Source organism: Heloderma suspectum, chromosome 5, assembly GCF_057233095.1.
Source record: "Heloderma suspectum isolate Gila_16-S chromosome 5, 16-S_ref, whole genome shotgun sequence".
Lineage (NCBI taxonomy): Eukaryota > Metazoa > Chordata > Lepidosauria > Squamata > Helodermatidae > Heloderma > Heloderma suspectum.
The window spans coordinates 7,231,844-7,257,786 of NC_139462.1; the positions used below are offsets into that span (position 1 = coordinate 7,231,844).

Genomic DNA, 25,943 nt, shown 5'->3' on the forward strand with positions numbered 1-25,943 from the left:
GAGCCAGAACCATCAGAGCCAGTTGGCCCCTCAGGAGACACTAGCCAGGACAGTCCGGGACTCTCCGGGGTGATGCCTTTGAATCTGCCTCCTAGAGAGGTGGAGAGTTCAGCTTCTGAATCAGAGGAAGATGCTGAGCCACCACCTGGCCCCCAACGACCTGACGCCTTAAGGTCCATGATAAGACGGTTGCCAGGCGAAGGAGTGCTCACTTACTGAAGAGGACTGCTCATGAGTCTGGCCTTCCTCATGAGGAGGACATCTGACAAGCCTCTATCAGGAAGCAGCTGAGCACTGGGTGGGGTTCTAGTAGCTATATCAGCTCTCACTGGTAACTGGAGAGCTGCTGGAAAGAATGCCTCTGCTAATTCCAGTATCCGCTGCTTTGTCTCCTGTGCCTTGCCTTGTGATGGATGCTCCGTGCTCCTGACCCTGGACTGTTTCTTGACCCTGTTTCTGAACTGAGTAACATATCTGACTGATGTACTGTGTTTGTCCTCTTGCCTTGACACTCCTGCTGTTGCCTGATCCTTGTTGCCTGCCTGTGTTCTGACTTCTGCCTGGATTTTGACCACTCTTGCCTTAGCCTAAACCTCCCTGGACTGAGAGCTGTGTGCATGACCATTTACTTGCCAAATTGTCTATTCGATTGCATTGCTCCCTGTGTTTGCTTGCAGAGAGCAAGGACTCAGTCTAGAGCAGGACAAAAACCAGGTATGCCTCAAAGCTATGGATAGAATGAGTTTGAATTTGGGAGATCTGGACTCTGATTGTCATTTAGGGTTAGCCTTAGACAAAGATTTCCTGTATTGAAAGGGTATTGGACTAGAATCTGATCATAAGGGGCAGTGTCCAACAATGCTGCTCTGCCTCCACTGGTTCTGTTGTGCTCATGGTATTCACTTTTTGTTCAACGGGGCTTTTGTGCTTCTAAAAATAACCCCAGAAATGCTTATTTCTAGATTGGGACAGGATATTAAGGTCCCTTCTGTGAACACCACTGACTTGCCCTGTTCTGGAAATGAATGTTTTCACTCATTTTGGGTTATTCTTAGAACTGCAAAAGCCCCATTGCACAAGAGGTCCCATGAGCACATGGACACAATAGGATACTACCCTAAGTGACTTCTGAAGGTTCCTTCCAGTTTTATGATATGCTGTCTCCCCCCCCATTCTCTTCCCACAACCTACTTCCTGGTTGTGTGGATACAGGATAAGAATTGTGAATGTAACCACTTTGTAAGCTGAAAGTGGAATTAAAAAGTTAAATAATGCATTGTTCAAAGCGCAACTCAAGGTTTTATTTGCTACATAAAATTCAGAAAACTATATTTGATTATTTCTAGTGTTGCTTAAATCAAAAAGGTCCACCTGCATGTCTTGCAAAACACTAGAAGGCCAAAAGCCTATCCTAACAAAATAACATGCCTGTATGTTGTCACTGTATCTGTTAAAATATTTCATTGAAGGAGCAAATTAAACTATGTTTTGGTTGGACCTGGAAATCTCTGTGGGCTCTGTTAGACTATAATGCAGGTTTGCATTTTTTCCTCTTTCAGAGGGATTCCAGATGTTTCTGAATCTACTTCCGAGGAGACTTCAGGGCATTTGCAGATGAGTGAAGCTGTACGGATGGCAGCCACAGAAGTCGGCTCAGACTCCTCCAGTGACAGCTTCTCTCTGTCTCAGCACCCCCTGGCTTTCAGCACCATAGCACCTAGCCATACTAGCCTTGGTAGTTGTCTGTCCCAGCATCCTCTTTCTCTTTCTGGGCACATATATACAGATCAACAGCAATATGATGAAGAGCAAACACCTGAACTTGATATAGGTGCTAAAACCTTGGGCTCCAAGGATGAGAATTCTGGAGTCTTATGTTCACAGAAGTTGCTAAACCAGCAGCTGGCTACACCTCTCCCTCCAAAGGATTCTTGGGGATCTGCCTCAGGTCAAGATCTATTCCTTTTGGATAGCAGTGTGCCAGCACCTATCTTGCTTGAAATGCTAGAGAAAGAAGTGGGGTTATCGAAGCATTGTGGGTTCTTATCTTCTGCGAGCTCTTCTTGTAAAAGTGTCTTGGGGAAGGATCCAGAAGAAAACGAAATGAGCCAGCTAACAGAGAATGTAGTTCTGGTGGAGAAGGAGCCAGAAACATTAGTAGAACCACATCAACAAGAAGGAAGAAGCATTCCTGAACTTGACTCATTGAAGCTGATTTCTGATTCAGAGGGAAGGCCCTTTAAAACTGCTAGTGACTCACAGGTGTTGGTGTCGTCCAAAGGACATAGGATGGGTTTGAGTGACTCTTGCAGTATTACTGGGGTATCTCCAAGACCTTTGCTGAACAAGCAGCAGATGCAGCAGGTTTCTGAAAATATATTTGAAGAACAAAAAAGAAAGATAGTTTCAGCTCTAGCTGACTGTAGACTTAATGCCTCTGCACCCCTCCAACCAGTCATTGTGGCTGCAGAACATGGTGATAGATGCAGTGAGCAAGTGAACACTATGATGGATATCCAGACAGGAGTGAGCAAAAATGAACTAACACTTTCAGATTTCAGCATAGAAAGAGAGCACAAAGATACTGGAGTTTCACCTTCTTTTAATGAGAGATCTCTTGTTGGACATCTGGCTCATCCAATTCATCATTCTACCCCAGGGATTTTTACAACCAGAAGCTTGAAGCAGGAAGGTCCTACTAAGGCATTCCCAGTCAAATCTGTTCTTCAGGCCTCTCTTTCTTGTTTATGTGAGGAGATTTCGAAGAGTTCTTGTGCCAGTACATGCATTCCTTCTGTGGAAGGGCTTCGTGTGCCTCCAGTGGATGACACTTGTGTACCTTCTGCTGAAGAGCCCCTTACACTCCAAAGTGTGCAAGAAGGAAAACATGAAAATAGTGATGTTCTCAGAGTTCTACATCCTCTTAAAGGTAGGATTCAGTCTCTACCGTCTCTTAACTTCATGGAGAAGGTAGGGGCATGGAACATGAGCCAATCAGCTGAGAGCATGTCTGATGCATTGGCTTTACATGACTCAAGTGGCATTTCTCCCAGGCAGAAGGCCTACAGTGCTATTGCAGATTCCTTAAACCACATTTTATTAAAGCAGCAGAGCCAGGTTGGTCTTAAGGCAGGGCTGGGGGCATCCTTTTGTGGGCCAAACTCCATGGCCAGTGTGCACTCTTACAATAAAAACTCACCACATGGTTTACCACTTACCAGGTCTCAATCTGAAAACTCTGTGATTGCAATCAGCAGAGAGATTTCAAGGGCTGAAGTAGATCATGAAACAGGCCAGGATGATCTTCAAGCAGCAAAAGACAAGGGCAGTATTTCAGGAGCTTCTGGAGTTAAGCAAAATGCTGCTAATATAGAAGACCCACTTCTCCAACGTTATACAGCTGTTTTAGTCTCCATTGTGTCCAGTGATGAGGAAACCACTGAAAATGTTGGCAGAGGAAGGAGTTCAAATCCAGATCAGTTTATTACCAGTGAAAGGGTTGCTGAACTCCTCAGGGATGAAGCCAGCTCTTTCAGTGGTAGCCAAGAAAAGTCTGATGGCTCCCAAGATAATACCAAAGAGTTGCCAGGCTTTCATCTTTGCACCAACCAGATTGGTATGGACCATTTTAGAGATGTTTCACCAGATAGCTTGAATCAAATAATTAGTTCCGGGGCAGGTAGCTGTGCCGATTTGAGACTTTCTTCAAGACAATCTTCAAGACGATCTTCAGCTGTTTCTGGAAAGCTGCATAGCAGTTTGGAAGATGCACTACAAACTCCAGATGACAGAGAGATAAATATAGAAGAGAGAATACCAGTAAGTTCTTTTTCTATTGCAATCTTCTTTATTGTGTTCCTCTTTGCTATTGGCAGTCACCACTGGTATGTCTGATTCAGTACTTTATGATTTGTTTGTGATACACATACATGAATTCTCATGTATATCTGCAGAGTTGTTTTCTTTTGACCACACTTCAAATTTCACTTCTGCAAGATATTGTAAAAAGGATGTACAGTATGAGACTGCCTTATACTGAGTCAGACGATTGGCCTATCTAGCCCACTATTGTCTATCCTGACCACCACCAGCAATCCAGGATCTTGGGCAGAGGTCTTTCTCGGCCCTGCTGCCTAAAGACCTTTTTGCTGGGGATTGAACCTGGGACCTTTTGCATTTAAAGGATGTGCTTTACTACTGAGCTCTGGTTCTATTTCTTTGAGGGCCAGTACGGGATTTTGAGTTCACACTCATTTCTGGTGACCAAGCATCAGCTTAAAGTAATATCTCCTAACCAAATTCATGAAGAGATAGCCCAGTTGTCTGCCTTGTATGATATACAGTCAGGACCAGAAATATTGGAACAAAGTTAACTGTTTTGGCAGTTGGCCTCTGTACACCACCACATTGAAGTTGAAAGGAAACACACCCAGATGGGAGCGAAGTCAGGACTTTCAGCTGTAAGTCAAGGGGTTTGACAAAAGTGGGGCACTGACCATTCAGGAAGTACAGCCAGTGGCATACACCCACCCCCATTGTTGGTGGCTCATAAGTAATGGAACATATGGCTGACAAGCAGCTGCATGGCCAGGTGTGGCCTGTTTCCAGGTACCCCATGGCCAATCAAGCAGATAAAAGGCCTGGAGGTGGTTCTAAGTGTTACATTTGCATTTGGTAGCTGTTCACTGGAACTCCCAACATGAGGTCCAAAGAGGTGTCCATGTGAGTGAAGGAGGCCATCATTAGGCTGAGGAAACAAAATAAACCCATCAGAGAGATAGCAAAAACAGTGGGAGTGGCCAATACAACAGCTTGGAACATCGTGAAAAAGAAGGAATTAACTGGCAAGCTCAGCAACAGCAAAAGGCCTGGAAGACCACGGAAGACAACTAAAGTGGATGACCGCAAAATTCTACTCATGGTGAAGAGGAACCCTTTCACAACATCTAACCAGGTCAAGAACACTCTTGTGGAGGTAGGCATGTCATTGTCAACACCTACAGTGAAGAGACAGCTTTATGAATGTAAATACAGAGGCTTCACAACAAGGTGCAAACCACTGGTAACGCTCAAGAACAGAAACGCCAGATTAGCCTTTGCCAGCAAACACCTAAAAAAAAGCCTGCCCAGTTCTGGAATAAGATTCTTTGGACCGATGAAACCAAGATTAACTTGTACCAGAATGATGGGAAGAGAACAGTATGGAGAAGGAAAGGAACAGCTCATGATCCAAAGCATACCACATCATCTGTCAAACATGGTGGAGGCAGTGTTATGGCATGGGCATGTATGGCTGCCAATGGAACTGGGTCACAGGTGTTTATTGATGACCTGACTGCTGATAAAAGCAGCAGGATGAATTCTGAAGTGTATAGAGCTATACTTTCTGCTCAGATTCAGCTGAATGCTGCCAAACTGATAGGACGTTGCTTCATATTGCAGATGGATAATGACCCAAAACATACATCAAAACCTACCCAAGAGTATCTCGAGGCAAAGAAGTGGGATGTTCTTCAATGGCCACCTGATCTCAACCCAATAGAGCATGCTTTTCACTTACTGAAGACAAGACTGAAGGCAGAAAGACCCACAAACAAGCAGCAGTTGAAGGCAACTGCAGTAAAGGCCAGGCAAAGCAACTTGAGGGAGGACACTCAGCATGTGGTCATGTCCATGGGTTCCAGACTTCAGGCAGTCTTTGACTGCAAAGGATTTTCATCCAGGTATTAAAGGCGATCCTTAAGTTTGAAATGATGTTGGTTTGTTCCATTACTTATGAGCCACCAATGATGGGTGTGTGTGTATGCCACTGGCTGTACTTCCTAGATGGTTAGTGCCCCACTTTTGTCAAACCCCTTGACTTACAGCTGAAAGTCCTGACTTCGCTCCCATCTGGGTGTGTTTCCTTTCAACTTCAATGTGGTGGTGTACAGAGGCCAACTGCCAAAACAGTTATCCTTGTTCCAATATTTCTGGCCCTGACTGTATCTGTTGCTGGACTGTACCATGGCAGCTGGAGGACTGAGAGATGATTTTCCTAATGTATAAAGTTTCCTGCACATAGAAAACTAGCCCATCAAAGAGAAAGTTCTACCTCAGCCATTTTAGAGATAGGGCTGCATCCCATTGTACTCTAATGTGCCTAAAGTATATTGTTCATCACTTGGCAAATAGGAAAAATGAAATTGTAAACTAGAAACTCACTGTTGTGGTAATTAAAAAAGAAAGGTTACATTAAAAGTAGCTATAAATGTTTAGGAGACAAAAAAAATCTCTGAAATAAATATCTCTGAAATGTGATTAACATAATTTTAATTGACCATCTTTCAAAGAAAATCATTTTATAAGGCATTTTATAAGGCTAATCAAGCTATAGGAAAGATTGAGCTGCACCCAGTTTTTTTTCTCGATTCCCCTCCTGTCCTTTCCTGTCCTTCACATCTCTAAGCACTCCAGATAAAAGGCCTTAAATGGCCTTCCCCTCTGGCATGACAATTGCACAGTTTCTATAGGGGGAAGGCAGTTTCGGGCAAATGCTCCTGTACAGAACTTGAGGTAGCACAGCCCTGTGGTAAGGACTGTTCTGTGCCAAGAATGTACAGAAGAATCAGCCCTTAGAATACAGGGTGCAAATGCTGAGGCTGCTGGCAGGATAGAAAACGTGAATCAACTATGACTACAGTAAGAGGAGACAAGGTTGACAAGAGACGCAGAAGCTGAGTGATGAGGGACTTAACGTTTTGTGACCAGTGCGTTGAAGAGCTGCATGTGCCATTTCAGTCTCTTCCTTTGAGGCAAGCATTCTATGATACTCCATACCAGAAATCAACTCTCTGATAAGACCCCCTTAAAAGCTAGGTTTTCTACGGGAGAAACTTGTTAACAGCAGCAGAAGTTGGTGCAAAAAATTATTTGCAAAGCATATTTTCAGATACTATAAATATTCTATTCTTTTCAAGTTGACATTGAATGAGCACGTCTCCGACCAATCCATCTACCTCTTTAACCTTATTACCTATTAATCATAGGTCTTTGGTGATAGAGAATTACCTTCAAGATGGCAGTCATGTAAATATTTGTCTTTGCTGGTGGCTGGGTTATATGCTGATTTGGGAGACTTATTACAATTACTCAGAATAATTAGCTTTTTTTTTTTCCTTTTGCCAAATGTTTTCTGCTTCAGCAATGTAACCTTCAGAATTATTACCAAGAAGTATAGACCCATGAGAATAGGTTGTAGAGGACAGAGGAGGGGGGAGGGCAAAGGTGAGGAAATGTTTCCTTTCACCTTCTCCGCTATGCTTCTTGCTCTAATACAGGGGTGAGCAACTTGTAGCCCTCCAAATATTTGGCCTACAACTCCCATCAGCCCTAGCCAGCATAGCCAATAGTGAGAGTGGATGGAAGTTGTAGGCCAAAACATCTGGAGGGCCACAATTGCCCCATCCCTGCTGTAATACAACCAAGGAAGCCTGGGTGTGAAGGCATTCTTCCATACGTACCACTTGCTGGAGCAGGAACTTGGGAAGCTGCCTTATATTGAGTCAGACCATTCGTCTTTCTAGCCCAGAACTGTCAACACTGTTGGGCAGTGGCTCTCCAGGATTTCAGGCAGGAGTTTTCCCAGCCCAACTTCAAGAGGCCAGGGATCAAACCTGGGACCTTTCTCATACAAAGCATGTGCTCTACCACTGAGCTATTGCCCCTCAAGGCATTCATTGAATGTACAGTGAAATGCAATTCCAGGTGTGGGTGCTACCTGTCTGCACTGTATTGCTTTCTAATGGGGTGTGCACTTGAATGCATGACACAATCTCCCCCCCGCCCCCCCGGTTCATGATAAGTGCATGGAAAGTCTGCTTTTATACATGGATCTCTTTTAATCAAATTGGAGTGCCTGGCTCTAGGGAATAACTGGGGAGCAGCCACTGCAGAACCTTTTCTTGAACCAGAAAGTGTCATGCTATACAGAATGGTTCAAAAAATGTTTCCCCACATTCTCCCCCCCCCCCCATTTTTTGGTTCAGCACTACTAAGAATTGAAGATCTGTGGCTGACTTCTTTGGGAAGAGATTGACAGCACAATCCTATACATATAGACATAGAAATAAGTCTCATTGAGTTCCATTAGGCTAATTCCCAGGTAAGTGTGTATAGGATTGCAGCCTTAGTCACCTTGCCTGTAACATTAGTTTTGAGGGATTCATCTTGTAAATCAGTGCCAGGACACTGGAGAATAAGCCATGCATTTCATACATATGTATATGATAGATTTTTCTCTTCTGTGACTTCTTCATTTCTAAATAAAGCTTAAGTCCCACCTAATTTATATGTGTATATATATGTATATATGTATGTATATGTATGTATGTTCTGTGTAAGTGTGTGTGTGTGTGTGTGTGTATTTCTGGCAAGGAAAAGCATGGTGTGCCTACTGTGGGTGGGGCGAGGGATATGTGGAATGTCAGTTTTATTTGGGTTTTTAAAGGAACATGAAGGGTTGGACATTTTTGTGTATGTATATGTGTCTAATATCTGACATATATAACTATTAAAGAAAGTTGCATAAATTTCACACCATTTATAGTACCTCCCTCCTTCCTAAAGAAGTTGAAGTTCTGCAGAGTGTCGGAATTGTCTGCATTTACAGATTCCCACATTCTTTGCTGTGAAGACTCACCTAGGGAGTGAATTCCATCTGTGTGTTTTTTGAGCACTTCTTGTGGCGGTTGGCTGGTGAAATTTTAGCCTGCACATTGCAGCAAGCCAGTCTGTCTTAACTGCTTTCCCAGATTAATTTTCTTCACTTCTTGCATCAGGTATATCTCCGTAACCTTGGCATCGATCAGTCACCTTCATCTATACTGACTCCATTTATGCCCCGAGGACCAATCAGAGAAATAGAATTGTCTCCAACTGAGCTCAGATCACTGAAGGCATCCACTGATATGTTAACACAACGTTTGCAGTTATCAGAAGGTATGGTGGGAAATGCATCTGCTTCATTAATGGAGAATAGGTGGATCTTTCAACAGCTATTAGCCGTGATAGTTAAATGGAACCTCCAGGATCAGATGCAATCAACTCTGAAAAGCAGTTGCTGTAGGGGAGGATGGTTGCGTTCACCTCTTCCTTGTGGGCTTCCCAGCAGTACCTGGCTGACTATTAAAAGCTAAGAAAACTTCCAAAACCTTTATCACTGTAATTCCTTTGTTAGGCCAACGAAATAATCACAAAAATATGCAAGCTTTTGGGACATTACATCTTGCCTGATGAAGAGATCTGGAGATCTCAAAAGCTTGCCCATTATTTACATTAGCAAGGAATACTTGAATTCTAACCATTCTTCTTTTTCTTCCAGGAGACTCTCATTCTGTGATAGATGCTATGCAGTCAAGCTTTAACTCTTCCACTCTTAGTGTGCCTGCTCTAGCGGGGTCAGATACTGGTCCTGATATTCCACTGCCTGCAGAGCTCTCCCAGCAGCCTTCCAGAGACCATCGCAGTCAGTGTAGTACTGCCTGCCATCAGTTGGAGCTGCGAGCTCCCACACCACATTCTGCAGAGGGGAGTTCTGAGCCTCCAGCTGCTCTCAAGCCAGCAGAACAGAGTCAAGTAATCCCAGCAGTTCCATCCAACTTTCATTTTGGTGAGGAAACACCTACAAAATGTGTACAGATACTGATAGACAGACTTGATTCAATGGAACGTGGTGTAAGTCAAGAGAAGCTATCTTCTAGCTCCTTGTCTCAGGAAAAAGATGAAAAGGGCATAAGTGAGGAAACCAATTCTTCAAGTGTAATTCCTGAAGAAGAAAAAGATGATTCCTTCATAGGGTCCAAAACATTGAAGGAGATTCAAAAACTTCTGGCAGAGGCAGAAACTAGAACTCCAAGCAGAAACTTTACATCTGCCTCATCTATCTTCTCCTCCTCCACAGACTTGGGCAGCTCATTAAAACAAATGAAAAAGATGGATGGCTCAGGAGATTCCGGATCAGTCAAGGGGAGCAGCCCAGGGGTTCAGAGAATATGGTCATGGGATGAGACACTGACCAGGCAAAATGTTCATGAAGACAATGTGCTTACCAAAACTGTTAGCTTCACTGGTAGCTTAAAATGGGAAGGTTTGCTTGCTATGGACTTTTGCAGCAATGAGCACATTTCACCAGAAGAGCTGAGGCCAACATCCCAAATAGCAGGTGAAGAACACAGGACAGTGAAGCCTGTAAGGCGATCAGAGCCAGAAGGTTGTAATAGTGGAGTGGTAAATAAAAATGTTTTAATAAATACTGTGGCAGGCAGTGAATTGTGCACCACCAAAGATCTCAGAAGATTCCAGGCCTCTTCTAGTGTCAAGCCCTTGGATGGCATCTTGGGAAGCTTTCAGCAAGTTTTGGAGAAAACCAAGGAACCTAGCAGCAAAGAGACATGTAGTAGGTGTGAAAGTGAAAATAGCAGCAGTGTGGACTCTCTGGGCATCCAAGTGAAAAATCTCCTGCAATATGAATGTCCTGTGATACTTACAACACCTTGTGTAGAGGGGAAGGAGCACGATGGAAGTGGTCAGAAACTAGTCTCAGTTGGAGCCACTGTAGCTTACAGCAAAGTAGATGTTGGTGCTCAAGTGAGTGATAACAGCAGCAGCTTGGACTCTCTGGCTGCCCGTGTCAAAACTCTTCTGGAAGATGAACGCCCTGTGATGCACGCTACTGAGATACTACGGAGTGCTGAGGAAGAAGAAGAAAAAGCACATGGTAAGCGACTAAACCTTAGGAGGGTCATGATGCATAATTGCTGGGTTTAAGTGTAAGAGTGTAGAACTCATCTCCAAACTTAAATGAGGGAGAAGCTTCCGCTGCAGTCCTTAAGACTGCAGCTTGCACTCTTGTAATTAGAATATTGCTATGACGGTATCCCAGGCACCACAGATGCTAAGAAAAAATTATCCAGGGTTCAGGCCTCCTGGAAAGCTGTGTTCCCTAGGTATGCTGCTGCAGTGCAATTCTAGGGGTCAGGGAGGGTGGCCTTGTACAGAGGCTTCCAGTGAGACCCTCCCTCCTTGCTGCTGCCGCTGCCACCAGGTATATCTGAGGGAAGGAAAGGGAAAGATGGGGCAGTGTTAAAAGCGTTCAGAGACAGATTGAGGACTTTGAGAGTGTGTGGGAGGTGTTTTGATCCTGTTGGGCTCAATATGACATCATCTTACAGTTCTCGATAGATTCTTAAGAATCATAGCCTTCATTACAAAAATCTAGCCTTCATTCTCCTAGAGGTGCATTTAAATATATACGAGCAGTATAAAAATGCTACAGGATCAGTATCAAGAAGGCAAGTAAAAATAAATCAAAGTCACTCTTAAGTCCACATTTCAAACTTTTTTGCATTGGAGAGTAGCAGTAATGGAAAATGGGTAAGCTAAGAGCCTGTTCTGATGTCTGAAAACAGGGCTTGCTCAAGAAGTGATTTCAGTGCATGTGTACATATGAACAGTTATCTAGTTTGTGCCCACAATGGAGTGAGTATTTTTTTGTGTTCAGTTTATCTTGGGATAAGAGCCAGTCTGGATGCATAATGGGTCAGATGACTGCTGCAGTCCTCCCTAAATAGCCCAACCCCTCACAAGACCACCTCTAGGAGCTGTGAATTAGTAGTTTATGCAAGATTTCCACTAATTGGACCTTGTTATCAGTTAAATTCACAAAATGACAGAAAATTTAGTTGCAGCTCTGCATCTAATCAGGAGTTTTGGAAGTGGTCCCAGGTTGCCCAGATTTTTTTGGGCAGGGGATAAGGAAGGAAGGAGAGGAACGATTTTGCCAAAATCAGTGGAAATATTGATAATTTGCTACTAAGAGTATTTGAAGTGTATTTTATGATACCCTGGAAAATTAAATGATACATTAGGCATTCTGCATTTGAATCTATTCAGAAAATGAAACCATTCCACAAAAGTCTAGGTAATTTGTCCTGAACAAATGGACTAAAATAATTCTTGGATAGCATGAAAAATGTTAATATCAAACCTGTTACATATCTCACTGAACTCTCATTGTGCACACCCTGTCTTTCTCTCTACCACCCAGTTCAATAACCACTGTTGTCAATATCTGGATCTCTAGTGGTTCTCTTAATATGACCACCACCTGCCAATCCATCAAAATGAAAGGGCAGCTAACAGAAGCTTCTACTCTGTTTTTTTGTGATCTGTGTCCTAGCCTGGGTGAAACTGAAGGCGGCTGCTCAGCCTACAGACTCTGTGCCTGACCTAAATGAAGAAGACCGGCAGCTCATAGATGAGATCAAGAGAGGACAGCTTCTGAGTGTCAGGAAAGCTGGAATTCTTAAGGTATGAAGGAACCTGGGAAACTGGTAGACAGATTTAGGACATTTTAATGAAATTTCCACATAGCTTGGAATGCGTAGGAAATATTGTAGAGAAATAGTTAAAGAATTGATTATCCAAATACCTTGGAGGCTACCTTTCCTTATAGGAGCCCTGCCATTATTTGGCTCTCCAGTGCAATTAGGAGTGGTTCCTCTCGGGCTTCTGAAGCATGTGTAAAAGTCAACTCTTCCAAAAGACTTTTGGCCTCCAAGGTTTAATGAAGCTTAATGAAGATTTGGGGAGGTGGAAATATAAATGCTAGAAAGGGCCATTTTAATGAATGGTCACTATTATATTTTTTTGATTAATGGTTTCCAGTTTTTACATCTCTGCTCCTGCTCTTGAGAATCCAGGCAAATAATATGCTTTCTCCAGACTTTCCTTTAATTTTGTTTTCACCTTTGTCAAAGCTAGTATTAAGCTGTACTTTATAGAATTTCATTGGGCAGTAGATTCTGATGTTTGTGGACTGAATTCTAGCAGGCTGATTGTACCATAGGTAGCAGGGCTTGTTATTGGTCTAATTGTCTGTTACTAGTGACCTATGCATAATTATGCCCCCACCCCCCACTCACACAGACACACACGTATGTTTCTATGAATGTATGTATGATTTTTAAATTTGATTTGCTTGAAATGCAGACTTGTATGTAATTATATAATTATATGTAATTAGTACATATAATTAGTACATTAGTATATATAATTAGAACATGTATTGCAATTCTCACCATTGGTATTAGGAAGGCATCCAACAATGTGTTAACTCATTCTACTCCCCAGGAAAAAAACCACAGGGTTTTTCCTATTATCCATGATCCCAGGCTCCTCCTTGCCAAGTGGTCCCTCCTTTTCACTCAGGACAGAACTATCTCTTTGCTTTATCTTTTTCTTTTACGAAAAAAGCCCCAAGAACTTATTTATTTTCTCCTTTTTGCCTAATCTTTTTTCCTGCTCCTCTATGGTTTGTGACTGGCAAAAAGATAGCCTGAAAGTCTGAAAACCAAAGCACAGATGACCAAGCACATTAGTCTTGTCTGCAGCCTTAGTTGCCCTTAGCCTTCTCAAAGGAGCCATGTCCTTGATTCCCCTTTGGATGCTACTTTGGTCAGGCCTACTCTGAAGGAGCCAAGCAGTGAGCAACAGCATGCAGGCTCAGGTCACCCTCTCCATCTTGCTCCCTGTGACATCCAGTCCATCTGCCACACAGAAAAGCTCCCAACAGCAGCAGTGATCATCAGGGTGCCTGTGTCTATGGAGCATATCATCTGCACTTTCACAACCTGGGAGCTGCCTCCTCTACTTTCCATCCTTGGAGACAGCACACCTAGATGAGATTATTTCCTGCCTTTTGAACTGTGGTTTCCTCCTCAACCAGAAGAAAAGTAATCTCCACCTGACTGAGAGACTACTATACCTAGGGGTACTGAAAAACATCCCCCAGGGCTACAAATTCCTCTCCCTGGAGTGGATTCTCCAGTTGCAGACAGAGGTACACAAATTTTGCACCAAGAAGTATAAAGATGTCATAGCCCAAGGCCAAGGGCCCTCTGAGACAGGTTTCTAGTGGTAGCGAATCTGAGCTGGAGCGAGAACCAGTTCTTGGACCCTCACAAATGGGATTCTTCACCTTGGATTCCACACCCTGTCTTCTCAGTCCCCATAAGGCACTGTTGCCCTCTTACTCTGAGGTGTGGATCTCAGACTCCTTCAGTGAGCAGGAAAGCTCTGGGGAATATTTTCCAACCAACTTCTCACTCCCCAGACCCTCACCAGCTGGAAGAAGCCAGTGATTGTGGGAAAGGACACTGGCCCTTCAAGAAAACCAGATTGAGGCGATAGAGCTCCTAGAAGGACTCTCCTGCACTGACCATAAAACCTGCTCTAAACCAGCACTGGCATAACTTGTCAGTACTCTAGCTGCAGGACCACCCTCTGCAGCCCTCTGCTCATGTTTCTCTCATTATCATTGTTCTTTTTCTCTTTAGAAAACAAGCAAAAAAATTTCACTTTCCTTTTCTGGCTCTTCTGTTTCTTTGCCACAAGATGGCCCACCTAGCAAGAAAAGCTCCAAGCCTAGAAAAGGAAAGGAAAAGGAGTGGTTGGTAAGGCATATCAAAGTTGACCAGACTCCCAAGTGCTGCTCACAAGGCGCCACCTCATCAACACCTAGTGGAGCTGCTGGTCGCCTCTGCTTCTGACAGTGAGGATTTTACTGGAGGGCCTGTAGTGTCTAGGCCTAGCCAGTGCCTGCGCCCTGCTGAAGCCACCATTGCAACTGCTGATCATCTCGCAGTGCAGCAAACACAGGCAGATCGAGGCAGAATGCTCCTGGAACTGGATGATGCAGCAGTAGGTCTATGGGTCAGATCAGGAGACAGTAGAGGAACTTTTCAATGTAAGATTATTTAACAGTGATGATTTTCTTCCTATCCCATCTAAAACTATGGCCTCCCTGGACATTCATTCCTGTCAGGAACCTACTAAGCAGCTTTCTAAAAGTGAAGCATTGTTTCTAGAACCCAAGCCAGCTAACTGTGAGATGCCTTAAAGCTGAATGGAAGGCCCCCTGCCAAGATAAAAGGGCCTCTAACATAGCACAAAAATACTACTCTTTATCCCAGAAGGTTATGGAAGAACTTAAGGCTCCCCTAGTTGATGCTCCCCTAGTTGATGCCCCCAAGGCATCCGTACTTTTGCGAGTCATAAATCCTAAGGACAGAGATTACCCCCATAAGGAACCTAGTGAAAAATGTATTAAAGTAGTGCTGAAAAAAGCTCATGACGCTACTGCCTTGGAGCTTCCTCTACAGCTTCCTTTTTCTCCTGAGCTACTCTCTTGTGGGTTGAAGATATTATCAACAATAAGGAGATAGCTTCTTCTTGCTTTGGAGCCTTTCTCAGTTATGCAAAACATACACTTTCATATTAGATGACACACAGGTTTCTATGATCTTTGGAGTAACCACAGTGGCAAGATGTCCGCTGTGTTTGAAAGCATTAACATGCATGCTTATTGCAAGGGAAACCTAGCTACGGTTCTGGTTGCAGGACCATGCCTTTTCAGAGAAGAGGCTCTTAAGAATGCTTTAATGGAAACCAAGCACAAGAAGATGGCCATGCCTCCGTCATCTAAGAAGGTTGAAAGGAGGTTCTCCAACCGAGCACCTTCCTCCTCCAGTTGCTCACCTCCATGAGATAGGGGCCATAGAACCTGACCCATCTCCCGAACACTACACTATTCTCTTCCTGTTCCCCAAGAAGGGACAGTTGTAGCATGCCATCCTGGATTTGAAGTGTGTCAACAAGTTTGTGGCATACTGCAAATGTAAGCTGGAGACCCTCCAGCCCATCAAGGAGGCTCTATATTTGGGAGGTTTCCTATCATCAGTAGGTCTTATGGAGGAGGAGCATACCTCCATGTCCCCATCACTCTCCTACAAGGGGCACCATTTTCAGTACAGAGCAATGCCCTTTGGCCTGGCATCAGTGCCACAAGTATTTTCCAAGCTAATGCAAGCCAGTGGAAGCTCACCTGAAACTCAAGGCCATTCACATTTACCCAGCTGGATGACCTCTTTTTGAGATCCCCATCACTGACAAAGGCCCATGCAGATCACCCTGTCTTGTCACCAAGACCACAGTTTCTTGATAAACTTCCAAAACAGCCATCTCCAACCTTCCTGATCATAATCCACTTGGGAGCAGTTTTAAATACCTCCAAGGGAATAAACTCCTTGGCCTCAGACATTATATCCAACATCCACCAGGTAGCAAAGTCTCTCCTTCAAGCTTGCTCAGCAGATCTCGTGATCCTTGCTTAAGCACTGGGTCTCGTGATATCCTGCTTAAGGATCATACCATGGGTCAGGTTACATCCCCTGCAATGGCTACTTCTCTTTCAGTTTGAAATCCACAAATGTCACATCAAAGTCACTCTGCCTCAATCAGTCAGAACATCTTCTGGTGGAGAACGCTGCAGAACATAGCCAAGGGCACACCCATTCAAGAACCCCATTGCACCATTGTGACAACAGATGTCAGCCTGGAGGGGTGGGGGGCTCACTGCCAGAGTTGCCCGACTCAGGAAACCTGGCCTCCCAAGGTAAAACACCACGGTATCAACTGGTTGGTGTTACAAACAGTTCACCTTGCCATCAAACACTTTGTCCAACACACCAGTCATGCTCATTTCCTAGTCAGAACAGACAGTACCATGGCCTTAGCCCTCATAAATCGTCAGGGAGGAATGCAGTCCAAATATCTACACAAGGAGGTCTCTTTCTTCCTCCTCTGGGGAGAGCACAGTATCTTGTCCATCACAGCACAGTACATCCAGGGGACCCTCAATATGGAATCTGGCTTTCTAAGTCAACAATGACTCAACCCAGGCAAGTGGACTCTCAGTCTGACAGCATTTCAGAGACTTTGCTGTCACTTTGGCCTGCTGCAGTTGGACCTTTTCAACTCTCCCCTCAACAATTAACTACCTCGCTTCTTCTCCAGGCACCTAGCTCAAGCAGCAGAAGTCACAGACACTCTCCACTCCCCTGGATCAGGGGAAGACTCCACACATTCCTGCCGTTTCCACTTCTGGCCAGGAACCTTAGGAAGATCCAAGAGGAACAGGCAACTGTAGTACTCATAGCGCCATTCTGGCCTTGGAGACCGTGGTTCTCCCAGAGCCTGTGACTGGCACAGTTAGACCTCTGGTTCCTTTCATTGGCACCCCGACCTTCTCACACAAGGCCCAGTGTGGCATCTGTACCCCAAAGGCTGCATCTAGATCAACTTGTTGCTGATCTGCCCTCCAGTTGTACACCACTTCCCTACACAGAACCTGCATGTAGTTCTTTCAGCTGTCACCTCTCCACCCTTTGAGCCCCTTAGAACTATGTCTCTATGTTTCCTTTTCCCTAAGGTTTTCTTTCTTGTAGCCATAACATCTGCCAGGAGAGTTTCAGAGTTATCTACTCTCTCCATAAGAGACCACCTCTGTACATTCAGTAAGGACTCAATCACACTCGGTTTGGATCCCTCCTTCATGCTCAAAATTAACGCTCTCTTTCACAGGGTGCAAGAAACAGTTCTTTCCTCCTCCTTCTCACCCCTCTGAGCGGGTCTGGCAAATATTAGATGTTAGAAGGGCCATCAAAATCTACCTTAAGAGGACTGAGGAATTCAGAGGTTCTGATTCCTTATTTGTTTCCTTATATCCAACATCCTTAGGGCAGAAAGCTTCCTATGCTACCCTGGCAGGTGGCTCAAGCCATTTCTAATGAGAAAAGGAGTGCAAGATGGGTGGGAGTTTTTAAAAAAGGAAATTCTCAAGGCACAATCACAAACAATTCCAACAAGAAAAAAAGGTGGAAGACAACAGAAGAAGCCAATGTGGCTTCACAAAAAGCTTAGAGATGACCTGAAAACAAAGAAGTACACATATGGGAAGTGGAAGGCAGGCCAAGCAACAAAGGAAGAGTACAGGCGGGTAGCACAGAATTGCAGGGATGGTGTCAGGAAGGCTAAAGCTGAGAATGAGCTGAGGTTAGTGAGGGATGCTAAAAGCAACAAAAAGGCTTTCCTCAGATACGTGCAGAGTAAAAGACAGAGGAAAGAAATGGTGGTTCAGCTATTAAATAAGGATGGCAAAATGATAACAGATGACAAAGAAAAGGCAGAAGTGCTCAATTCCTACTCTGGCTCAGTCTTCTCCCCAAAGAGGGTCTATGACCCCCCTGGCAAAGGCGAAGTACAGGCTGAAGGGGCAGGATTGCAGATTGAGATTGATAGGCATAGGAACACCTCATTACTTTGAATGAGTTCAGATCTCCACGGCCAGATGAACTGCACCCTAGAGTAATAAAGGAACTGGCAGAAGAACTCTCAGAACCACTGTCCATTATCTTTGAGAAATCATGGAGGACGGGTGAAGTGCCAGATGACTGGAGGAGGGCTAATGTTGTCCCTATCTTCAAAAAGGGCAAAAAGGAAGAACCTGGGAACTACAGACCAGTCAGTCTGACATCAATCCCTGGGAAAAGTCTGGAGCAGATTATAAAGCATAATCGAAGCCAACATGGATTTGTCAAGAACAAATCCTGCCAGACGAATCTGATCTCATTTTTGGATCAGGTAACCTCCCTTGTGGACTGGGAATGCTGTGGACATAATATACCTCGACTTCAGCAAAGCACCCCATGATATCCTGATGAGCAAACTAGCTCAAAGTGGGCTAGATGAAACAACTATCCGGTGGATCCACAGTTGGCTGCAGAATCGGACTCAAAGAGTGCTTATCAATAGAATCTTCTCAAACTGGGGAGAGGTAACGAGGGAGGTACCGCAGGGCTCAGTCCTGGGCCCAGTGCTCTTCAACATTTTTATTAATGACTTGGAGGAAGAGGTGCAGGGAATGCTGAACAAATTTGCAGATGACACAAAATTGGGCAGGATAGCCAATACTTTGGAAGATAGAAACAAAATTCAAAGTGATCTTGATAGACTGGAGCACTGGGCAGAAAACAACAGAATGAAATTTAATAGGGATAATGCCAAGTTCTGCACCTAGGAAATGAAACCAAATGCACAGTTACAAGATTGGGGATACTTGGCTCAACAACGCTACAAGCGAGAAGGAACTTGGAATTGTTGTCGATCACAAGCTGAATATGAGCTAACAATGTGATGTGGCTGCAAAAAAGGCAAATGCTCTTTTGGGCTGCATTAATAGAAGCATAGCTTCCAAATCCCGGGAAGTACTAGTTCCCCTCTACTCAGCACTGGTTAGGCCTCATCTGGAGTACTGTGTCCAGTTCTGGGCACTGCACTTTAAGAAGGATGCAGACAAGCTGGAGAGGGTTCAGAGGGGGGCCACCAACAACTGTGTCTTAAATGCTCAGCTAGTAAAGAATTGGCTTGGAGGAGCCACGGAGGCCAGAACTGAGGCAAAAAGGCTGGTTACATGATCCTTGCCTGTCCTTGGTGTTGGAAGGTGTTAACCCATGATGGATGTTTCCTGGGCACCAAATCAGAATGGAACTTCACAGTAAGTACCAAACTTTCCAATCCCTGCTCTCACCCAGAAAAGCCTCTGTGGCTATTTATGAGACATCCTGGAGAGCCTTCTCTGATAGGTGCAGACACAACGGTCACGACTACAACATGGCAGGCATTAAAGAACCCCGAGTGTTCTAACAAACAGCCTAGAAATGCAACTGAAACTTTGTAGGCAGACTTCAGACAGTTCATCTGTTCTTTCAGAACTGGGCCATGCACCCTCAGCACTCATTCCCATCTAAAGCAGTTTCTTCAAGGTGTATCCCTCATTAGTCCACCTACAGTCGGCTGCTTCCTTACCTCAAGCTTGCATATAGTCCTTTCTGCACTTACCAAGTCTCCTTTCAAGTCTCTCAAGACCTTTATATCTCCTTTCACAGAAGCTTCCTTCCTTCCTTCCTTCCTTCCTTCCTTCCTTCCTTCCTTCCTTCCTTCCAATATTTGTATACCGAAACAGATTTTGGAGTGGTGAACACAAAAGATAAAACAGTAAAAGAATAAAAAGATTAAAACACCACCTTAAAATCATGCTTTTTTAAAAAACAGAATGCCAGTAGAAACTGTCTGGTCAATTAAGGAATGCCTCCTGGAACAGTGCTGTTTTCAGGAGGCCCCGGAAACAACACAGTGTTGGTGCCTGCCTGACCTCCGGGGGCAGGAAGCTCCAAGGAAAGGCGGTCACACACTGAAGGCTCTTCTGGTGGACTCCAGTTGGACCATAGGTCCATGTGGAACTACCAGGAGCGCGCCCTCTGATGACCTCAGAGACCAGGCAGGTTGGTAAGGGAGAAGGTGCTCCCTTGGGTATCCTGGTCCCAAGTTCTTAGGGCTTTGTACACTAATACAAAGTACACCTTGAACCTGGCCTGGTAGTGGATAGGCAGCCAGTGCCGTTCCCTCAGCAAAGGAGTTACATGCTGAAAAGGGGCAGCTCCCGACAACAGTCGAGCTGCTGCGTTCTGCACTAGCTCCAGCTTCCGGAGCAGCCTCAAGGGCAGCCCCACATAGAGTGCATTGCAGTAATCCTGTCTTGACGTTACTAATGCCTGTACCACTGTGGCCAAGCTATCTCTGTCCAGGAGAGGCCGTAGTTTTGAATACCAAGAGTTTTGATTAGGACTTCCAACTTGACTGTCAGATAGGAGATAGTGAGGTCACAATTGTATAAAGCCCTCGCTAGCATCTGTACAGGAGAGTTGGAGATAAAGGAATATGGTGTAGGCTGCATTTGCTAAAGTAGCCCATGTAGACTTCCCTGACTGGCATCTTTCTAATACAGTTTGCCTTGCTGCCAAATTCTTACACAGCAAGATGAATCTGAGAAGCTGGTCTGGAGGCTGCCCTGTGAGTACTGTCAGCATTCCAACATGTCATTGGAATGCTAATCTGTCCTGTCTGGGAAGTCCTATTACTGTGAAATACTAGAGAGTGCTTTGGACTGCAAGAAGATCAAACCAGTCCATACTCCAGGAAATAAAGCCAGACTGCTCACTTGAGGGAATGATCTTAAAGGCAAAACTGAAGTACTTTGGCCACATCATGAGAAGACAGGACACCCTGGAGAAGATGCTGATGCTAGGGAAAGTGGAAGGCAAAAGGAAGAGGGGCCGACCAAGGGCAAGATGGATGGATGATATTCTGGTGGTGATGGGCTCAACCTTGGGAGAGCAGGGGGTGGCGACGGCCGACAGGAAGCTCTGGCGTGGGCTGGTCCATGAAGTCACGAAGAGTTGGAAGCGACTGAACGAATAAACAACAACAACAGAGTAAACAGGACAGTCCCCGATATTGATATCCTCTTGGGGGAAACAGGATAATCTCAAGAGGCTGCCCAGAACAAACTGCATCTCTGTAAGCGTTTTAAGGGTCACTCGTGCTGTGTTAGTCTCAAAATGTGTGACAGCCTTATTAGATCTCTTGACCTTTCATTATACATCTCAGGCATGCTTCTCTGAGATTTTCTAAAACACTTTTGACACCTTTTGTCTGATTTTTTTCAAAAGTTACAAGCATACACATCATCCAGGCATCTTCAAACCTACCCATGATTTAAGTAAACATGTATAGGAAGAAGTGACCGTACTTCTTGGGTTTCGCGGGTAGACCTTGTCTGTTGAACCACTCCTTAAGGCAGACAGCATCTCTGTTTTATGCTCTTGAGTAACACAGAGATATAAATGCCTATTGATTTTGTACCTGTTTGTCTTGTCTGTTTCCAGCATAAAATAACAATGACTCTGCTTCGGGTGCTAACACGGGGGTGAGATGACTGGAGTGTGGATTTCCAGCATGTTTGAAGCTTTGAGTAATGCACCTGAATACTATCTGTTTTTCTCCAAGTGCTAGCAAGCAGTTTCCACTGCACGAAGGAAGTGGAGGGTGCTGATGCTAAATTTTCTGCATGCATCTAAATGAGAGGTTTCTTGTTTACTGTCTGTTTGCTGTGTGATCTTTGCTCTACGAATATATATTCTACTCTATTTTTTATTTTTATTTTTTCATTTCATTTCTATACTGCCCAATAGCCGAAGCTCTCCGGGTGGTTCACAAAAACGAAGCTCTAGCCTTTCTTTGTGAAAGAGGCTCCTTTTTCTTTGTACCAGATAAGTTGCATTTACTTGATCAGGTAAACTAGAGGATAGCTCTTCAAGGTTACAACATTGTTACCTCCAAAGGAATATTGGCAGCTTCGGTATTATCTCTCTCTGGTTAATATAAGGCTTGATGTTAACTATATTAAGCTGAAGATTTTTTTTGAAAATGACAATCCTCAGACCTAGTGTGCCCAAAAGTACATTTACTTCAGTTTAGCTGTGAACTTTGCACGTTATGTTTTCGATTTTTCATTAACAAGAAAGCCCAGTGGATTTAAAACCTTACAGTGCTATATTTGCCCATGCATTATTTAGATGGGCATTTCAGTGAGTAAATTAAACTGGGTGATACCGGAGCTGTTTGAAACTTCCTTCAGATCTAGATTAGAAATTACCTGCTTCTGTGAATGCTCTATGTGCTTCTGCAGCAAAACCTGATACCTGTGTTCTCTGTTCTTGATCCCCCCCCCCCTTTTGTATGCACACACTCGAGTTCAGAGAAGGTTGTATGAAGGCTTTTTTTTCCTTGGCCATATGAGAGCGCTAGCATATACAACTTGGTAGGAATTTTGCTTACCTTTGATCTAGGCATCGTGTCTTCTCGGTCATCCATCTTGGGTTTTGTTTTTATATTATATGAGCTGGATGCTAGATTTCTTCCAGCTCCTGCTTGTGGGAGTATCTCTGAAAAAAAATCTGTGGGAATGACCAGTTATGGCTTGGTTTTTCATGTATGCACCTTCATGAGAATACTTCCAAAAACACTGTTTTGGGGACAAAAATACATCAGAAAGAGACCCTAAATATGTTTGTACTTTCTGAGAAATTCTGTGTTAGTAGGAGCTGTCAACTTCCCCCATACAAAAATAAAATTAAAGCACACCATTTAATGAGAAAAGGAGAGTTGGGGGGGGGCGGGGGGGGGAGATACCAGTTAGTTGACTTGACAGTAGAATGCAGTCATGTAGATTTCATTTTCTTAGTAGAAAATGTAGAACTAAATGTCATCTTTAACTGACATGTAATAAAACTATTAAATAATTTTTATTCTCCTTATTGTCAAAACTTCAACCTACCTCGTGCATGAGACATATTAGCCCTTTCATGAATTCCGTTCTACTGGAATAGTGTAAGGAATGTTTAGATGGGCTCTGAAAACTGTTTTATTCCATATTTATGACTGATTTTACTATTTCTCTGCTGGCTCTTTAGAGTTTTTGCTGATGTGTGCTAATTGCTTGATATATGGTTTTAATGGTCTATTGTTACTTTTGAACTCCACAAGAAACCTTAAAAACCGTTATTTTTAAACCTGGGATATAAATGATTAAAATAAAAATAAATACCCAGTCTTACTTCTCATAAGTGGTGGTAGGCAACATGGAAGGGTATTGGTATCTTCTTAACATTTACATTTGGGCTCCATTCCTAATATATGTATAGCACTAAACCAAGGTATCTGGTTCCACCTTGCCTGTCTCTGTCTGTGGTGACGTCTTGATATGATGTGCCTTTTTAGGGAAAGGGTCTGCAACCAAATTGGCCTGATTCCCACAAGAGTTTTATCTACTTATCTTCTTTTTCTCACAGTTAAATACTTAAAATTTATTGGAGATGGTTCAGATTGGGAAACTTCACACGGCACAAAGACAGCTTTGGACTTACTAGTCTGGCAGTCTTAGGGAGTCTTAAGATTAATTTATTTCAACTTCCCCACCCCACTTCCACCATCCATTATGGATGCTAAAGTATTGAAATTACTTAGATTAGTGTGCAGAGCTCCAGTTCTGCTTTAGGGTAGCTGTAATATTAAAAAAAATATATTATGATACTTCTGTTTCTCTTTGATTTTTAACAGGATCAGTTGTGGGGAAATGGCTATGAAAGAATTTCTAGCCAGTTTCCAGTTCTGAAGCCAGATACAGGACTCTCAAAAATTCCAAGCGATAATGAGCTGCAGAAGGGCATACAGACACAAAATTTCCAACTAGTTGAGTTTCCAGAGATAAATGCAATTCAGGCTAGACCAGTGTCTGGAACTGACTGTGCCCCAGAGATTAAGTCCTTGAACAGTGTCCAAAGTCATACTTGCAACAAGCTTCAAACACAGTCTGATAATCTCTTGGATTCCAGACACAATTTTCGTGTTCCCCTGTGTAATGTCACAGACACTTATCTAAGGGGGCTGACAGGGGCATCTGCATCAGCTGTAGCGGAGGAAGTGAATGTGTCGGCCCAGACAAAGTTGACTGTGGGCAACTCTCCTATGGAAGCTGGCAAGCAAATTACTTCCATCACTTTTGCATCCCGTAAAAGGTCATCTTCTCCTTCTCGTGTGCCCTGCACTGGCATTTCTGAAGCCATTCCTTGTGATCTGATACCTTTGGAACCCCAATCTATTAGCAATGAAAAACTGAATGCTAGTAAGCAGCAGCTGGAAGCTCATAAACCCTATGCTTTGGCAAGTCCAACAACCTTTCGTATACCAGATAAGAGTGTTGGAGTTTCTTCAGGCAGAGATAACCATCAGCATGTGACCACAGTTGTCCACAACGATGAATCTCATCAAGAAAAGGGTACTACATCTGTGGAGAAATCCCAAACCAGTTGTGTTGAGCAAAAGAGCCACTTTATTACAGAGAACCATGAAGAAACACAGGCTTCTTCACAAATTCTTACCAGGCTCAGAAGATATGACAAGCCTTTAGGTGACGTTTATGATAACAAATCTAACCCAGAAGAAATTATAACTGACAGGCCCCTTTCCATAGACCCACCTCCACAAAAGATGGATGATGCTTGCCTCCAGGATGGTATCAGTACCTCTGTCTGTACCCCTAAACCACTTTTTCCTAATGGAAAAGAGAGTAAGTTGATCAAAGAGAGTAAATTTACTTCTGATTCATATTTATGCAAGGTCAGAGACATGGACATTGGGAGCAGCAGTCTATTACCTTCTTCTCCCCCTGACCACATTTCAGCAATCATACCAGTATTTCCATCACCAACCAGGAAAGCCTTGTCTGGTGTCCATATTACTCTATCTCCAAAGCGTATAGATTTGGATCTTGCAAGTCCAGTGGATGCTACAGCTGAAATGAGACGAGTTGATGGGTTTAGGACTAGCCCTCAGCCAGCAACTTTAAGTGATCCAAATCTTTTGTTAGACACTACCTCTAAATTAAAAACCCTAGAATTTCCTCCAAAGACCCAAGATTCTTCATACTTCCCAAGAGTACCATACACTACAGATTCTCACTTTAGGCACTCCCATTTTCCAGTTGTAGCAAAACTAACCCCACATCAAAGTCAGGAGCCACTGGAAAGCAGACAGAATTTTCCAGTAACAAATCAAGGAAGCACTAGAGTTTTGGCTTCAGGTGGACAGTGTCTAGAAGATAACTTAAAGACCACAGCTTCTTCTCAAACAGAAAGGATGTCATCAGATGCCATCACTCAAATAACAATGGAAAGCCCTGAAAAGACAACCTATTCTGCAGAGATATTTGTTAGCGCTGACAATGGTGATATGGATGCTCTGAGACCTCATCAGAAGAGTCATGAAATCCTTAGTATCACAACTCCTGCTGTGAAACCGGTCTCCATTTTGAACAGACAGGCTGGTAAGAAATCTTATTCCTCTTTGATCTGAAGACCCACACCAATGGATGGGTAGGGCAAGACATTTATGATGACAGCTTGCAGAAGTCATGGTGGGCTTAGATAAAATTGTAAATGCTGATGGCTGCCTATCTAGACTTAAAAGTTTCCTTTTTGAGGGAGGGAAGAACTAAGCTTGGCCATTCCATTATTTTAAATGGGTAACAAGCTATGTGAATATCAAGGAGTGAATATACTTTGTGAATCCTAAGTAACTACTTCTAATCTGTTCATCACTTACTGGTG

General features: G+C 43.7%; 1 protein-coding gene and 1 long non-coding RNA gene across 13 annotated transcripts in view; one reads left to right on the forward strand and one right to left on the reverse strand.

Annotated features, from left to right (window-relative positions):
- Nucleotides 1-25,943, forward strand: part of ALMS1 (ALMS1 centrosome and basal body associated protein) — a 127,341-nt gene that overhangs the window by 51,148 nt on the left and 50,250 nt on the right. For all 6 annotated transcript variants that reach the window (XR_014791934.1, XM_084855299.1, XM_084855298.1 and 3 more), the window contains exons 5-9: nt 1,560-3,819; nt 8,820-8,979; nt 9,362-10,756; nt 12,218-12,348; nt 23,896-25,660. Coding sequence is in view for 5 of the 6 variants with exons in the window: in XM_084855299.1 (XP_084711425.1) it covers nt 1,560-3,819; nt 8,820-8,979; nt 9,362-10,756; nt 12,218-12,348; nt 23,896-25,660 (5,711 nt within the window). In the remaining variant the exon portion in view is untranslated. The remainder of the gene's footprint in view (nt 1-1,559; nt 3,820-8,819; nt 8,980-9,361; nt 10,757-12,217; nt 12,349-23,895; nt 25,661-25,943) is intronic.
- The window catches only part of LOC146343561 (uncharacterized), a 50,426-nt gene continuing 28,074 nt past the window's right edge, over nt 3,592-25,943 (reverse strand). The window contains exons 2-4 of one of the 7 annotated variants that reach the window (XR_014791935.1): nt 10,527-25,129; nt 8,681-10,414; nt 3,592-3,989 (exon numbers count right to left, since the gene is read on the reverse strand). This is a non-coding gene — a long non-coding RNA (uncharacterized LOC146343561). Of the gene's footprint in view, nt 3,990-5,925; nt 10,415-10,526; nt 25,130-25,943 lie in introns of those variants that run through there. The other 6 variants (XR_014791938.1, XR_014791941.1, XR_014791936.1 and 3 more) reach the window with 6 other exon arrangements.